Source organism: Miscanthus floridulus, chromosome 3 (assembly GCF_019320115.1).
Source record: "Miscanthus floridulus cultivar M001 chromosome 3, ASM1932011v1, whole genome shotgun sequence".
NCBI lineage: Eukaryota > Viridiplantae > Streptophyta > Magnoliopsida > Poales > Poaceae > Miscanthus > Miscanthus floridulus.
In genome coordinates this window covers 26,748,356-26,766,611 of record NC_089582.1, presented here as the reverse complement: position 1 = coordinate 26,766,611, position 18,256 = coordinate 26,748,356, and the positions used below count along the sequence as shown (strand labels likewise).

Genomic DNA, 18,256 nt, shown 5'->3' with positions numbered 1-18,256 from the left:
TTACGTATTTGAAAAAAAAATTAAGCTGATAGTATTCAACTTAAAAATGATATCGTGAAACTTGAAATTTAAATTGTTGGAATTGAGTGGCTCGTTGCGCTAGCAGATGATGCAAGTTGGACAGGATAATTGGCATTCCAGCTTTCGTTGGCAGGCACAAGGCACGCACCGGCACATTCAGGGGGCGCAGATCTAGCACCGGATCGGCCGACCGCGTCTCGAGTCCCCGCTACCACCGTCCGATGTATGGAGAGGCTAAACGCAGAAAATACTGTAAAGAAGAGGAGTCTCTCCTACAGTGACCAACTCTTCTGTACTCAATTCATCGTCAATTTGTTTCCTAAGCAGCCACAAACGGGCTGACGTGGCGCAACTTAGAAAAATTGTATTATCTTCGTACGATCTCGGATTAAGATGATCTTTATATAAAAATTATAGCCCTTGAGATCTACAACTTTTTAGTTTTGAGTTCTTTCATTTAAGGTCGTTAATATACTCAAAAAAATAATATAAATTTTCAGCATCGTATTAATCGCGTACAAGCGTTTGTCGCCTTGGGAAAATCGTATATTTCTTATATGGTGTCAAATGGAGATACTTTCTATACGAAAGTTGTAGCTCTCGACGAGACCTACAACTTTCTAGTTTTGAGTTTTTGCATTTAAGATTGTTAAGATGCTCAAAACTTTCTAGTCTTGCCGCGCCGTCATACCTGGCGTGGCCAGAAGGGTTAGTTTAAAAAAAAGAAATTAAGACGTGTTAGATTTGAAAATAGTGCTAAAAATAATAAAAAGAAATTCGTGGGTGTCCGTAGGACTCCGTACGCAATCACGCAAACAAGGAATGGCTTTGGCTCGCCCGGTGACAAGGTGTCAACCAGACCTGGCCGCCATGCATGGACGCAACAGTGGCGGAGACAGGATTTCAAACTCGGGTATTCTTACTTCCACGTCAATAAAAAAATTAGTTGTTTTTAACTGCAATGAGTGAAAATACTACAAAATATGAGCCAATTTGAGAGGCTGTTTTTTTACTGTTTTGGGCTTCAATGAGTGAAAATACTACAAAATATGGCATTATACATATACATATACAAGTATATACACATAAATATATAGAAGTGTACTAAAATAGTTGGGTATTCTTGGGAATACGGGGAATACCCTCTGTATCCGCCCATGGGACGCAACATGGATGTGTACCCGGCCTGCCCAGTGCATGGACGCACACGTACCGTACGTACCACTGTATATCCAATTCCAGCTAGATCGACACGCGCTAGCTAGCTAGTAGTAGTGGTGGTTCCTTCCTACTGTACACCAATAACGCTGCTTGTTTAGTTATCAAAAAGTTTTCCAAAAAGTGCTATAGTAGCCATCACATCGAATCTTGCGATACGTGCATGGAGCATTAAATATAGACGGAAAAAACTAATTGCACAATTTGGTTGAAAATTGCGAGACGAACGTTTTGAGCCTAATTAGTCCATGATTGAACACTAATTGCCAAATAAAAACAAAAGTGCTACCGTAGCCAAATTCCCCAAATTCGCGAACTAAACACAGCCAGTACTCCTGCACGATGGTACGCCGCGCGCCCAGAACTACGTACGTACCGCCGCTGGGTGCACTGGCACCGGTTGCATGCACAGCGCTGTGCCGTAGTAGTGTTGACGTACGTGATGTGATCGCGCGCCGTCGACGACGACGTCGTTAACCTGGCGCGACACCGGACAAGATGAAGCAGGCCAGGCTATGGCTAGCATAGCAGATGTGGCCTGTGGGCGGCAGCGGCACGCATGCATGCGATGCCACTGACCATGACAGTTGCCAGCGCGCCGCACGCACGCAGGTCCACGAACGGCAGGCGCGACGCGAGAGACACGGGACGAAGCAGGCCGGGCACGCATGTATGCGCGCGCACGACTCTTGTGCTTCGTGTGCTTGGCGTGTGGTGCACTGCACTGCAGTCCTTTCTAGGCTCCGTTTGGATCTTTGTTTCTCCAGCTCAGCTCCTTGGTTTTTCCGACGGGGTGATTGCATTGGATTCTTAGGAGTGGCCCTTGTGCTTGCGTTTTTTTTTGTATTAAGAGGAAACAGTTTGATTACAACATAGATGACTTAGGCCCTCTTTGGAACGTGGGTTTTTTTTTCCGTTTTTCCTGTGAAAAATAAACTGAATCCTGTGAAATTGTCATATAATTCGTGTGAAATTGCTGCATTTCAAAGAAGGATTCAACCCCTCCAATCCACTAGGGGAATGGTTGATCCAAAGGAGCCCTAAGGTCCCGTTTGCTTTTCCAGGAATGACGCCAGGAAGAGTTCCTGGTCGTAATTGCTATTCAATTTATATAAGCTTTCGGTTCCGGAATGATTCCTGTTGTGATTTTGCCTTAACCGAATGGGGCCTAAAGATTTTCAATAAACCTCGTGCCCTCTGGGACTAGGAGTATTCCAGCATCCGAGTCCGAAACATTGTGGTGTGAAGGTTCCTCGGGAAAAAAGAAAAGGTAGTGGGAGGTTGCGGTTTTTCACCCAAAAAAAAAAGGACAAGGACGGCCGCCGGTCAGGACGGGGACGAGCTAGCGCCAGCGGTTGCAAAGGAGGGGGGCTTCGGCCCTCGGGTGGAGTTCGGCTGCAGTTTGGTTTCACGGCCTGCGGGAGCCTTTACGGACCGTCGTATAAGAGGTTAGGAGCCCCATGACGAGACCCGGTTCAAGGCCCAATAACCGATCCGTCTCCCGGCTCAGCCCGCGCAACAACTTCAAGCCCACGACATCATAACCATCGGGCGCTGTCTTTTTTCTTTTTAGGGGCCCAAGGCAGAGACGATGTCGGGGAAGCTGGCGGAGGAGACGTCGGCGGCGGCTGCAGAGGATCGGAAGGAGTTCAAGCTGGCGATGTTCCACGTCTCGTTTTTCCTGTCAGCCGGGGCGCTCTTCACGCTCCTGAGCTTCCTCGTCCCCGGCGCGTCCAGGCGTTTCCAGATCCTGTGCTGCAGACGGCGATCGTCTCCTTCGTCTTCCGGAGGCATCCGTTGGTCTGGTTCTGGTCCTTCGGCGAGTCCGGCGAGCCGAGCAAGAAGATCTGAGCCGGCGCTGCCCGTCCATTGGTTACGGATGAAGCTGCTTGCTGGATGATGAATCGGCGTTTTCACTTTTCTGTAAACGTGTTGATGGTGATGATGTTTGTGCAGTACTGGTTGCCTGGTTGGTGGTTAATTCTATGCAGATTCAGAGCATGCGTGGTTCTCAGCTTATACTTATACTAAAAAATCGATCTGGAATCAGATCATTGTTTTACTATTTTTTACATTTTCAATTACCGGAATTTCTCTTTCCCGTGCATTGTATTTTAACAAAACCATAACTTTTTCATACAAAGCTCTGAGACTCTTTTGACATCCAACGAGACTCTTGTGTATGGGCAAGGACAAAAAAATCTAAAATTCCTCACGAGTAGAAAGATAGCAGCACAGTAAAACAGCTATAATTTTCATTCTTTTAATCCAATAAAGTTGTAGCTTACACCGTTGGAAAACTTATCAAATCCTCCTCAACTTCCTTATAGAACAATGTTCCAAATTCTGCAGTTTAGGCAGTCGAAAACGGTGCACAATAGAAACAACTCCAAGTTTCAGACAACACAGGTGCATCGTCTTGTGATTTTCATAATTCCATAATCAAAATAGCTGTCAGGCTAATTCTTGCGCTCAGAGAAAGATATGGAAGTGTACTGTTGTCCAGAACTTTTCCATAATTTGAGGTCATCCAAGAACAGAGATATAAGCCGATAAAGACAGGTTGCTCCCAAAAGAAATAATAGGAAAAACAGGAGATAATCGAAACCCATCTATTTATTGCATTAATCCTTATGCCTTAAGCCTATAAACTAAATGAAATTGTGGAGAAATCCCACAAGATCATTACACTCATTACAAAGATTCAACTCAAACATTATCATAAAGACAACCAACCAACCAAACACTAAAGCTTCACAAATCACACAGACTCGACTTTCGCTACTAGCGTTTTCATTACAAAGGGACATAAACTCATTCCTTAAACATGGTGTGGTTGCATGGGCATCTGGGGTAGCATCGTCTCTTGCATGGGAGTGAGTGTGACACATCATCTACTTCTTCAATTTCATCATGGGCTTCCTTAGTGTTACGTGTCACTAACACTTGCTGGTGGCAGTCCGGTAGTGATCTAACTCTGGCTACTTCCATGGTGCATCTGTTGATTCTTCTATGGACAAGATTTAATGTAATGTCCTTCCTGTTGGCAATGATGACACTTTTTCTTAGCTGGATTTTTTATGATGTCATACTCCACAGAATTATCGCTTAGTGTATTGTCAGCTTGCTGACTCTGAAGGTTCATCTTGGTTTGACTGGACCGCTTTCTAGCTCACTTGATCTTTCAGGGTTGAAACTCCTTATAGGTGATTGTCCACCCATATATGCATACCTCATGTGAAATAGTCTTAGCTTGAGAAGCCTCTAACTCTTTAAAGTTAGGGATTAGAGCTAGATGTGATAATGTAGTAGAACTCGAATGTTGATTGCTTTCCAATTCTGGCTCTGCTGAGACCGTCTTCCTCTTCTTATCCACATTAGCTTCACCACTCGGGTTTACCTTGACTCCCCTCTTATTAGAATTGTTCTGAAGACAGGGAAAACCATAATGCTTGCAGCATTGACATTGATATTGACTTCTGAGTGTATTGCTTCTAGCACATTTATTGGACTTCATTTTCTTCCAAGCTTCTGCCACTTGTCTCTTCACTGGTCCCTTTGGTATGTTGGTTTGACCTTATGGCAGACACTGTTGAGAACTCCCAGGTTGAGTCATTCCTTCTAATACTTGTTGTTGCATAGCTACAAGCTTCTCCTTGTCGAATGTAGTCAAGGACAACATAGCTTGGTCCTCCTAATCTTTGATGCTGGTGGTCTCCTCAATATGACCCATCTATTTAGACGAAGAGAGAGGATTCAGAATAGAGACAAGGTTTTCATAATAAGAACAGAGGCTAAAGTGAGCATAACTTTTAGCAAATAACAAAGTTAGGGGGAAATCAAGAATTAAGCATAGATGAAAGCATACTAGAACGTCTAGTTCTAACTAGGCTTACGTTCTACAGTCAGCATTGCTCTGATACGACTTTATAGCACCGGGTTTAAGAACAAAACCAGATATGCACCATATGTGAGCCCAGAAAGTCAAATCTCACATATAGCTACAAATAAAGGTAATATCAATAGACAACGCTTAAATACATATCGTATTAGTATAAAGAATATAACCTCAGAGTATAGACAGCGAAAAGACAACTCTGATCTTCAGACAAAGACTCTAAATCCACAGGGATAACTGACTGGTTGATCATAAGCCTAATTCCTCCAAACTCTAGCAATCTGGTACCCATCCGGGATTTTTTCAAAGATTTAAAAAGTAAAGCAAGCGTAAGTACATGTCGTACTCAACAAATATAACATGGGGTTCATGAAGCTCAAAAGGCTGACACTGGTTTAACTACGATTAGCTTTTAATGAGTCATCTTTTAGCAATTGGGTGGCAATAAGTTTATCCACAAGCCCATATAAACACATGATCAGGTAAACATGAATAATGAATAGCATAAATAATAATCATTAGTGAGCATCTTCATCGTCAGTATCATCTGTGTTCATCATCATTAACCATTAGTGATCATCTATTCCGTAAATGTTTTAAGGCCGCTCATGACCGTGAGCATGGCTGATATACCGGTTTTACACTCTGCAGAGGTTATACACTTTCACTATGAGTCATGATTTACCCTTTCACCCGAGGTAGCTAATCTCTTGACCCACTTACAAGGAAAGTCGGCAAGGTTCACTATGAAGCCTTTCAAAGGTTCGTCTAACAAGTTAGGGCCATTAGATTCACTCGGCAAACAGATGTAGAGCCCCCTTCCCGATGGCACAATGACGCGCAGCCTATACACAAGGAGACAGAGACCGCACTATACCCGATTCGGCAAGTTATTCTTACGCCAATAAAGGTAACCACTAACAAGCTAGAAAAAAGTCCCCATACCGAGCTAAAGCCAGAGCCACATTGCCCTCACAGTTGTACTGTAAGTCTCGGATGATCACTTACAGATAAGTCCTTAGGGAGAGAAATCTAGAGCACCATAAAAATAGCCCAATGCTCTAGCCCCCTGGTTCTATATTGCTAAAAAGCATCTTTTAGTGTTTATTGCATACCATTAGTCAAGTTACAAGATCATGGTTTCATTTGAGCACTAGCATCATACTAACCAATGTAATACCCCATATGCAGTATGAATTAAATGATTAAAGGTGTATAGGACAACACGGAAGATCCTATGCTATACTTGCCTTAAAACACCGATCCTTCGATATACTTTTATCTTCAACATTCTTCTTCTTCTTCTTCTTTTTCTTGATCACCATGTATATCTCACCGACTAGACGTAATCGTAGAACACCACATAAACATCCATACACATACATGCATAGCATACAATTACATCTATATTAGAACAATACACCAATCATAGAAAAAATAAGTAAACGAGTTTGAAATACGATTCTACACATCGCTACGAACACATAGTCGCGAGAGGCACACTAATCGGAGCTACGATTTGAAAGAAACGGTTTTCGAAAGATCTACTCATAAGAGAAAATATAAAACTATAAGCTTAATGTGTTTTAACTATATAAAAGCTTATATAAATTGAATTAATTCAAATTTAGATGTGAATTACAAAACTAAAGTAAAACAAATCATATTTTATTTATAAAATCCAGTTGCATAATTATTATTCAAATTAAAGTTTAAACTATGAAATTCTAGAAATAGTCGCATGATAAACATTGTTACTAACGCGTAGATCTCGTTGTAATGAATCTAGCGCAACTTGAATAGGTCAAATCGGAGTTAAAACGTAGAAGATATGAATTAAACAAGATTTCCTTTAATAAAATAATAGATTAAATCTAACATCGAATTTTAAAAGTTGAAATCATATGTAACAGTAGTATGAACATGTAGATTATGGAATTACGAACCTAACGCAAGTTGAACGGATCAAATCGGAGTTAAAACGGAGAAGATATAGCCTAATGAAGATAGTGGCAATTTTGTAAATAGATGAAACTTGATTTTTGAATTTAAAATAAAAATCAGATTTTAAACCGGCCAAGGACTGCGGGCACTATTTAAAGAAAAGGCAGGAGTCCTTTTGAAAGAAACCAGGGATGGCGGGTTGAGATCCAAATAATTATAAGGGCCTTTTTGCAAAAACGACAGGCGAAGGGGTACGAGCTAATCTGAGCCGTTAGATCTAATTTGGACGGCTCGGATTAGACGGGAGGGAGAGAGAGGGCACTGGCGGCGAGCTTAGATGGCAGCGCCATTGCTGGACTTGGCTGTCCTCGCCGGAGTTCGTCGATACGATGATTTTGGCCATCACCGGACATGGGAATAGCATGGGGAGGTATATGGAAGCACGACGAACTCAGCTAGGGGGTCGGGGAAGACCACGATGGCACGGTGGTGATGCGGTGCCCGAAGTAGCGGCTCGAGCTCACCAGTGAAGCTTCGACGACGCGGAGAGAAGGACAGAGAGTGATAGAGAAGGCGTACGCGGCACCTGCAGATTGCTTACCTTCACTCGAAACTTGACGCGGTTGCGGTGACAGAGAAACAACAGAGTGGCGAACCGACGGCGGCGGCGGCTCTAGGGTTGCGCGGTGGCGCTGCGTCTCGAATCGAGTGGTGGCTAACTTCTGGGACTTAATGGAGAGGTGGCGCGGACGCAGCCACTATTGATGGGGGCGGTGCGGCGTGGGGAGCACGACAAGGAGGAGATGGCGCGGACGCGGACTCACCGGCGACGATGTCCGGTTTGAACACGAGCGGAAGATAGGGGAAGGAGCTGACCAGTGGGCCCAAGATGTCAGCGAGAAAGGGTGTGGGCCAAGGTGTCAGCCAGACAGAGGAAGAGAGGAGACGGAGCGGGTCGGGCGCACTCTAGGCCGAGCGACTGGGCCTACTGGGCCTGTACGGTTGGGCGTGCAGGATTGGAGTGAGGAGGCGCCAGGAGAGAGAGGGAGAGTGGGCCGCCGGTTGTGGAACAGGCCGGGCTAGCTAGGCCACCAGGCCAAAAAGAGATAGGAAGAGGGTTTTCTAATTTTCTTTCTTTTTCTTTTATTTTAAAGAAATTTTCAAATCCATTTTTAAAACAGTTTTAAATTCATTTGAATTTTGAACAAAGCCACTCATATCAATAAATCAAATGCATAGACATGTATGCTCAAACATTTTTCTACATCCTATGATGAATTTTAATTTAATAAAAATATTTTTTTTCTATATTTCATGTACACAAAAATTCATAAATAAATCATTTTAATCCTATTTCTAAAAGTGCAAATTTTAGTGCGTTACACGAATGCAGTGAGGAATCAAGTCGATTGATGAATAAGCTCTCTCACGGAACAAATCACAAATGGCGAAAAGGCTGATCGATCGAGCCGACCACCAATGAAACAACACAAAATCCGCTGCAATTCCTACACACACCAACAGTACCGAAGCTAGCACCGGATCACACGGCGAAGCCGGCGACGACAAGGGCCGCGACGATGAAACCAGCGACCACGCCCGCCGAGCCCCGCGGCGACGCAGCGGCGGCTTCTGGCACAGACGTCGTCGTGGGCGTCGTCTTGGACCCGGAGGCGGGGGTCGTCTGTCCTGCGGGCGTCGTCGTCCCGGGCGAGGTGACCGGCGCTCCGGCGGCGGCGCCGCCCTTGCAGTTGCTGACGTCGGGCGTCTTGACCTTGCAGACGTCGGGGAGGCCCAGCGCGCGGGTGCGGTTGACGGTGAGCCCCAGCGACGCCGGGTCCGCGCTCAGCGCCACGCACAGGCACTGCGGGTCCGACTGCACCACCTTCCCCAACTGCGCGCAGCACGTCGCCGGCGCCGTCGACTCGTTCCCGGAGATGTAGTTCAGGCACGGCGACAGGCTCACCAGCACCGTCGTGCACTGGCTCGACGGCGACGGCGACGACTGCGCCGACGCGCCGCCGGCCAGCAGGACCGCCAGCACCACCGCCGACGCCGCCACGGTTGCCACCGCTCTCGCCGCCATAGTTTCTTTTCTTGGTCGCGTGGTTTCCTCTCCTCCCTCTTCTTGCCTTGCTGCCTGCCTCTGTGGCTCCCGCTTGGTGTTTGTGGTGTGATCTGAGTGGACCTGCGGATTGCGAGTGGTTTTATAGGTGGTTTTCTTGAGGGGTGTGTGTGGAATGGATTGGAGAAACTAGAAAAAAGAGGACAGGCAGGGTGGTTAAGCAGGTGAGCTGCACTTTCCAACTCCTGCAAAGGAAAATGGTTTCGTTGCAGGAGTTGTTATGCTATGCAGCAGCCAGTACTTAAGAATTCCAGAATTCAGAAATGTATTCAGCCTTGTCTTCTGCTGTCTGAAACTCTGAATTTTCATCACCAATTCAGACTTGAAATCATCAGACCAGGTGCCGTTGATTTCTGCACAGCCGTGTCGCAAGGCACAAGCAACGGCATAGTACACGATACGCGTGTCACTGCCAACGACCATCTTCCAACACAGACGGCTAGAATAGAACTGGTTGGTGTGATTGGCAAACAACACTGGATCTTCCTCCTGGACTGAAATCGACGGAGTTGCTTCTAGACATTAGTTGCTTTGAATTTTACCGTTCTTTTTTTTTTAGTCTGTCTACCTAACGACCGTATGTTTTAGCACCCGGTTACACCTATTTTTTTCCACGCGGTTACTGTTCATCTTCTCCCAGTTACTGTTCATATTCCTTCCTAGCATAAATCACAGATCACACGTAACAATTTTTTTCTATGAAAGGACATAGACAAAATTTTGGGTGGTGCCGGAGTTGGGGAAGAAGAAGCTCGCTGGAGTTGGTTTCCGATGCCGGGCGTAGCAGCGGCACGGCGGCGGCGCGGGCCGGGGATAGGCTGGTGCGGGTGCGGCGGCGGGGGTGCTGGCGCGTGCGCCAGTGGACGGGCGGTTCCGCTGAAAAAAAAAGTCCGTATGTGCCCGAGAGCTAAAACACACGGGTGTTATATAGTATTTCTGTTTTCTTTTGCGGAACGACACTTGTCCTCAACTTTTTTAAAGATCGAAAAAAGGGTGAGCGACTCACATGCATAAGAGTATACTCGACTTTAAGAGGCCAAAGTTGAAACGAACTCGCATATCATTGGTGAGCTTTGGATGTACCATAAAGCTAATGATGATTAGCTTTCTTTACCAGCCCTGCTCGTAACACAAAAAAATGCATGTATGTATCAATGTATGTATGCAGTTCTTTTAAAAGAAAAGAAAACATTATTGGCAGACACCGGCGATTCGGGAAGCTGCACGCGAAATGGATGCAGAGTTGCAAGCTGACAGAGGGGCCAATAATGCATGGACTCCTTTTGCTGCATTCCTTGCTTGTTTTCTGCTGGTCGGTTCTCGGTTGTCCTGTCCCTTCTCTTGCTCGTCGTCAGTCAGTCAAAAGTTGTTTTGCAGTGGTTAAGAAAGGTCGGTTACCTAACGATACCTTTGGGTAGAAGTATTTGCTTTGTTCTTGTGTGTGCAAATGCAACCACCCTATGTATCATCTGTTGTGTGTGAACTGGTTCAGGTCGGACCTCACGACATCTCTGCGTGTTCAGGAGCCCATAGGACAGGTTCTGGTTGTGCGTTTCTGAATGTTTTCAGCTTCAGTGCTCACTGCCATTCATCGGTCCATCAGCAGAGCCTATCGTCGATTATTAGGCGTATATAATGGCATCCTTGATCGTCTGACTAGCAAATTTTGGATACATTGGTCCATTAACCCGAGCTAATTTTAAGAGGCATAAGTTTTAGGTCATAAATAAACATAGGGCCTAATACTCAAAATTAATTATTCTCTTTTTTTTTTTCATTTGCTCATTTACCAAATTTCTCTTCCTCAACTGCCCTACTACTTTACAGTAGCTCCGCATCTCCCTTGAATTCCCAAACTTCAAAGACAAAACATAGAATAGTTAAAAAAAACGTTTTGTACACAACTGTCGCAAAGAAAAAGAGTTTATAAAAAAATTTAGAAATATATTACTTGGAACCTTACAAATTAGTTTGAGTTAAATATATATTCGCACTCCAAAAACTTATCATGGTATGCCATCTAGGTAACTCTGAAAACATACTTTTGGATCACTAAACTTGTCCAACGGTCTATGGTGGATCCAAGTTACCGTTGTTAGCGTCTAGCAGCCTATGTGATGCGCTGACGTGGACACTGACCAATGGGATCGACATGTTATCGATACCTTGTTTCTCATCTCCCTTTCCCCTATTCTCTCTCTATTTCTTGACCTCCATCTCTCTCTAGATTTTGGCACTACTTGGTTGATGTCTCCTCTCCCACTCGCCGTTGACCATGGCCAAGGATAAGGGCCTGATGTGGGCGGCGGTAGTGAATGGTGGTACTTCCTCCATCTCAAATTATAAGACGTTTGACTTTTTTTTGACCCTAAGCTTGACCACTCGTTTTATTCAAAAAATTTGTACAAACATTCACTTCTTTTGTCGCGGCAAGCTTTATAGCCCTGTAAAGAGAGGACGCATCCAGCCTTCGAGTTCAAGGGGGAGACCGACGGTACCCGGGAGAGGCCAGAGATGCTGTTGAGGAACGTTTGTGAAGAGCGGGCTGCAGGGCTATTCGCTCTGTTTTCCTCTTTCAACATGTCAGGGTATACGAAGCCCTTCAACTGCAAAAATCTGCCTCCTCAGGTAAATATCTCAGGTGCTTATTCCTGATGCTTTTTATCCTTCTTCATTGCCGAGCAGTGGACTGATTTACCTATGCGAAGATCCACTCACAGGATAGGGCGGTGTACTTTTCAAGTGTGCCAAAGGGCAATTGGCCACCAGCTGTGGATGCATGACCACCAACTCATCCTGAAGGAAGGGCCATCGGCGTCTCGTCGGATTCCGGAGGCACGGATGTTGGTCGAACGCAGAGTTCTCCCCCGGTGTCAGAGAAAGTCCAGGGGAAGAGGGCAGCGGATGACGGGCTGGCCCAGTAGAGGAGGAAGACGGCGGGTGCTGCTCCCATCAAACCAGGCGGCATCTCACTTAGCGATGATTAGACCAGTCGAACGCGAAGGACCGCTGTGTTCGACTGGTCTGATGACGACGAAGTTCCGACGGATCCTCCACCGAGCACGAAGGAGCCTCCACGCAACACTCCCACGAGGAATCAATCAAAGGGAGGCGAAGAAGTCCCTGACCCACAGACGAGGGAAGTCCCCGAGCAACGGACGAGGGAAGTTCCCACACAGCAGACGACGGGAACCTTTACGGGGCAAACGACGGGAGTCCTCGAGCAACAAGCGGAGCCAAACCCGGAGCAGCAGGCAGAGAGGGTCCCAGAGCGCCAGGTAGAACAGAAGTCGACTATGGAGGAGCCAAGACCTCCTCCGCAGAGTATGGGAGTCGACCCCACAGCTGCGCCTGGGGGCTCGGGCAGGCACCGCTGATTCAAGAAATTTAACCGGTAGACCAAACCGTAAGTATCATTGTCTTAGAGCGAATTTGCAGTAGTTTCTTAACTTTTGTGATGTCTGACGAGCTGACTTGATGTAGAGCAAGGCGTATGACGGATCCAGTCCCACCCATCAAGACTAATGAGCAGCCGAAGGCTGGCTCTGGGACGGTGGGAATGCCGGTGGACCCCATCCTAGAGTCCTCGGGTGCGGTGGAGCCAATTGCCGCCGTTGGTGGACTTGGCAGCGGCGAATAGCTGCCGCCGACGGCGAACGAGTCGGTGACTGCACTCTCGGCAACGGGAGGCCGCACCGGGTCCTCTGGAGTAGAAACTATAGTTACCATTGTCGCGCCGGAATCTGGAGCAGAGAATCTTGCGGTGCTGAAGGAGCAGATGGCATGGTCGGACCCGCTATCCAGCCATCGAGCCCCCAGGTGGTGCCTCCAGCTGCAGTAGAGGAGGACAAGGTGGAGGAGATCGAGCGTGAGGAACCTCGACCCCAAGCTATCCGAATCCTCCAAAAGCGCGGCGATGACATGGTAGTTGTCGAAGAGGAGGACACCACCAGAGAGTTCAGGAGACTAGAAACCGCCCTTGCCGGGGTGACGAAGCAGATCAAGGTTAGTACTATGTCTGAAATGCTCCTCTTTGATGGTGGGAATTGGATTTCGATATTATCATTGTGCATTTGCAGGAGATAACTCGGACTGCCAAGCAGCGCCACCAGCTGATAAAGAGGATGGAGCCCCTCACCGAGGAGAACGAAAAACTCAAAGAGGCGGTGAACATCTCGGAGAGAAACATCTAGAGGGCCCGCCGTGAACAAGACCTTGCAGAGTCCAACGCGCGGGACCTGGAATACCAGAGGGGGGGTCCTATCCGAGCAGCTGGCGGCTGCGTCTAAGCAGCTGCGGAGCCAGTCCGAGCAGCTGGCTGCTGTCTTCAAACAATTGAAGAGTGTCTCCGAGCAGTTGGAACAGAAATCCAAAGAGCTCAGAAGTGTATCCGAGCAGAAAGCAGGTACAATATATCGGCGAATGCACTTGGTATTGGTTAACAGCCATATTTTTGGTGGTAACTGTTGCGCTTGTAGAGCAAGATGCGAAGCTCGGCCAACTACGCCAGGCCATCGAACAACTTTGACAGGAGAAAGCGAAGGAGTCTGAGTGAGCAGACAAGCCGGCCAAGGAGCTGAAAGGTGAATACCTCCTGGTTGGAATTACTGTCGAAGTAGTTTCCTTATATGATGGAACATTATAATGCTTGCAGGCTATCATCATAAAGCCAAGGCACAGTTTGATGTACTGGTGCAGGAGGCCAGGACCCAAAGGGATAACTTCGATGCTGTAGTCACCGCAATTAAACTAGTGTTTGACTGCGTCGACCTAGAGCCGGGTATTCATCTCGACGGCAGGCGACAACATTCGGACACCATCATCCAGAGGTGCAAGGCAGCGTGGGAGAACTTCAAGAGCTTCAACCGCGACGTTGTTGTGTCCGTCGCTACTCACGCCCTTGCGGTGGTTCAGTCCTATTACCCTACCATCGACCTTCAGGCGATAGGGGGTGGGTTTGCTGAAGGACTGAGTGATGCGGAGACCCAATAGTTGGAGGATCAGGTGGAGGACGTAGCAAAGAAGCTGGCCGGCGATATAGACCTGTTCGGTGAGACGGACGGTGATGGTGGAGCTCGGTGATCTGTTCAGAGATTGTCATCTGTAATATCTTGACAGTGTAGTTAGAACGCGCGAAAGCACAAAAAACAATTATGTATGTGAGGAATGTTACAAGGTGCATGTGTATGCAGTTTGCTTGTATTTTTGGCGAAAAAAAATCCTCATAGTGTTGACCATGACGTATTTATATGGAGTATAAGTAGAGTTCGAGTAGTTAGTTCGATACTGACCCCTATGGCCTCAGCTAGCCCATAGTCCATAACGTCGAGCGTGGAGCCCATGCACATGTAGGAGGAACAGGCGTTACTAAGGAACCGCAGCCGACCACCCATAATGCAGAGCGCGGAGCCCGTAACACGTGTAGGGAGAGATCGGAGACAGGGTCTTCTCCATAGAGAACAGAGCGAAACATGTGCTGCTCGGCGATTGTTGAAATAACTTAGAGATATAGGTAGTATAAGCGGCGTCCGAGCAATTAGTTCTGTGCTGAGCTTTCGGCCTTGGCTAGCCCAAAGTCCATAACGTCGAGCGCGGAGCCCGTGGACGTGTAGGATGATCAGGTGTGACCAAGAAACCGCAGCCGACCACCCATAACGCAGAGCGCGGAGCCCGTAGCATGTGTAGGGAGAGATCAGAAACTGGGTCTTCTCCGAAGAGAACAGAAAAGAAAGTTTGTTGCTCACTAATTGGTGAAATATCTTGGAGATTTGGAGCAAAGTGTTCGGTGATTTGGAGAAGACTTATTTGGCGATTTTTGGCGAAAATGTGTCGACGATTTGGAGAAATCATTCGGCAACATTAGAGAAAACCGTTCGGTGATATTGGAGAGAACTGTTCGGCGATATTGGAGAGAACCGTTCGGCGCTATCGTTGGAGATTTGGAGAAACATGGTCAGCGCAGTTATGTCTATTTCGTATTGGAGTTCATTATGGAGTAGCATAGAGCTCGGCGACCGTAAGTGGGGGTTAAACCACAATGCATAAAAAGTGGAGACAAGTTATGGAGACCAAAACTTTATTCAACATAAAGTGAAGAGTACATATCTGGAGCGTTTCAAGGATAGAAACGCATAAGGTGCTCGATGTGCCACGAGTTGGGAACATCAATTCTGTCTAAGTCATATAGGCGATAAGACCCTGGTCAGGTGACCTCTTTGATGACGTAAGGCCCTTCCCAAGGAGAAGAGAGCTTGTGCATCCCTTTGGTTTTTTGTTTTCTACGGAGAACGAGGTCGCCGACAGTAAATGAATGACCTTTGACGTTGCGGTTGTAGTACCTCCACAAGCCTTCCAGATATTTGGCTATGCGAATGCAGGTTGTTAGGTGTTCCTCCTCGGCCCTATCTATGTGCTCTGTCCGAATAGCCGCGGCCTGCTCTTCATCAAAGTTTTCCACCCTAGGTGCTCGGAAGGCAATGTCTGTCGGTAGGATGGCTTCTGAGCCATAGACCAAGAAGCATGGAGACACACCGGTGCTGCGACTAGCTTGAGTACGCAGTCCCTAGACTATTGCTGGTAGCTCCTTAAGCCATCTACCTAGGTGCTTTTCTTCTTTCTTATATAGTCTCTTTTTGAGGGCATCAAGGATCATGCCGTTCGCCCGTTCGTCCTGTCCGTTGGCTCTAGGATGAGCAACGGAGACGTATTTGACGGAGATGCAATGGTCTACGCAGAAGTCCCAAAAGTGATGGCCAGTAAATGTAGTTCTGAGGTCGGTGATGATGCTGTTCAGAAGACTGAATCTATGGATGATATCTTTGAAGAGCTCGACTGCTTTCTTTGTAGTAGCCGAGATGAGCGGTTTATACTCAATCCACTTGGAGAACTTATCAATGACAACGTATACGTATCGGAAGCCACCTGGCACTGGCTTGAAAGGCCCAATCATATCTAGTCCCTAGCATGCGAAGGGCTAGGAAGCTGGGATGGTTTGCAGCTCTTGTGCCGGCACGTGTATTTGCTTGGCAAAAAATTGACATCCTTCACAACGTCATACAAGGTCTTCTGCATCGGAGATGGCTGTGGGCCAGTAGAAACCCACTCAGAAAGCCTTGCCGACCAGTGTTCTCAAGGCCGCGTGATTGCCATAGGAACTAGAGTGAATTTCGAGAAGTAGCTTCACTCCCTCTTCTTGGGTGATGCATTTCTGCATTATCCCTTCCTTGGCACTTTTCCTCATCAAATTGCCATCTACCAACACATAATGCTTGCTTCGATGAATTAGGCATTCGGTTTTAGTCTTGTTGGCGGGTACTTCGGCACTGGTGAGGTACTTGATGAATTGTTCCTTCCAATCGGTAACCGGTGAAGGTACCGATAGTACCAGCTGCTCGGCGGGGGGAACTTCTTGTACTTCCTTATCTTCCTTAATGGACGACGCTAGGAGATCTTGAACGAAAACCCCCGATGGACTAGCGGCATGAGAAGAGCCCAACTTGGATAAATGGTCGGCGAGCTGATTTTGGTCGCGTACCACGTGGTGGTACTCGATGCCGTAGAATTTTCCTTCAAGTTTCCTAACTTTGGCGCAATATGCATCCATCTTCTCGCTAGAGCAAGACCAGTCTTTGTTAAGCTGGTTGATGACCAGCGTGGAGTCCCCATATACCATGAGGCATTTGACGCCGAGCTCAACGGCTATACGAAGTCCGTGGAGACATGCTTCATATTCAGCGGCGTTGTTGGAGGGCGGAAAGTGTATCCGAAAACATATCGGAGCTTATCCTTTGTTGGCATAATGAACAGAATGCCCGCACTAGCACCGTTGATGTTAAGGGCATCATCGAAGTACATCACCCAGTGCTCGGGGCAAGTGGCGGCGATGGGCTCTTGGATCTCGGTCCACTCAGTGACAAAATCAGCAAGCGTCTGAGACTTGATCATAGGCCTGCTTCTAAATTCAATGGAGTAAGTGCTGAGCTCGATAGCCCACTTGATGATACGACTGTTGGCCTCTTTGTTACGGAGGATGTCCCCCAGAGGGAACTCAGAGACCATGACGACCTTGTAATACTCGAAGTAGTGGCGGAGCTTACGCGATGTAATCAAGATGGCGTATAGCAGCTTTTGGACATAAGGATAACGAGTTTTGGGCTTGTTAAGGACCTCACTGATGAAGTATATCGGACGTTGCACCTTATAGGCGTGCCCGGCCTCCTCGCGTTCGACCACGATGGTTGTGCTGACAACGTGGGAAGTAGCGGCGATGTAGATCAGGAGAGTTTCGTCTGGCTGTGGTACCATCATGATCGGAGGCTTTGTTAAGAACACCTTGAGCTGCTCAAAAGCTATATCTGCCTCTTCTAACCAGTAAAGGCGCTCGGAGGCCTTGAGGAGTTTGAAGAACGGTAGCCCTTTTTTGCCGAGGCGCGATATGGCCGTTTCATGTTAGTGATGGCAGAGACCTTGTCAGGGTTGGGTTCAATGCCACGAGCGCTGATAATATAGCCCAGTAGTATATCAGATGGAACTCCAAAGATGCACTTTGAAGGGTTCAACTTACATCGGTACTTTTTCAGGTTGGCGAACGTTTCTTCGAGGTCAGCAATAAGATTGTCGGTGGTCCTAGACTTGACGACCACATCGTCGATGTAAGCCTTGACGTTGCGGCCGATCTGTTGATCAAGGTAGATCTGAATGGCCCTTTGATAGGTTGCCCCAGCGTTCTTGAGTCCAAAGGACATGGTGGTGTAGCAGTATGCACCGAAGGGCGTGATGAACGATGTCTTGATCTGGTCTTCTTCCTTGAGGGAGATCTAGTGATTGCCGGAGTAACAGTCAAGGAAGGAGAGCAGTTCGCAGCCGGCGGTGGAGTCTACAACCTCGTCTATCTGAGGCAAACCAAAGGGGTCTTTAGGGCAGTGTTTGTTAAGATCAGTGTAATCAATGCACATTCTCCATTCCTTATTGTTTTTTTCAAACGAGAATAGGGTTTGCTAACCACTTAGGATGATACACTTCTTTTATAAATTCAGCAGCTAAGAGTCGTT

At 47.0% G+C, this 18,256-nt stretch overlaps 1 protein-coding gene across 1 annotated transcript; it reads right to left on the bottom strand.

Moving 5' to 3' along the window:
* Nucleotides 1-8,474: 8,474 nt before the first annotated feature.
* LOC136545286 (non-specific lipid transfer protein GPI-anchored 5-like) lies at nucleotides 8,475-9,292 on the bottom strand. The gene has a single exon (XM_066537322.1). It carries the CDS (start codon nucleotides 9,165-9,167, stop codon nucleotides 8,625-8,627), a length of 543 nt encoding a protein of 180 aa, XP_066393419.1. The 5' UTR covers nucleotides 9,168-9,292; the 3' UTR covers nucleotides 8,475-8,624.
* Between the last annotated feature and the right edge of the window lie 8,964 nt (nucleotides 9,293-18,256).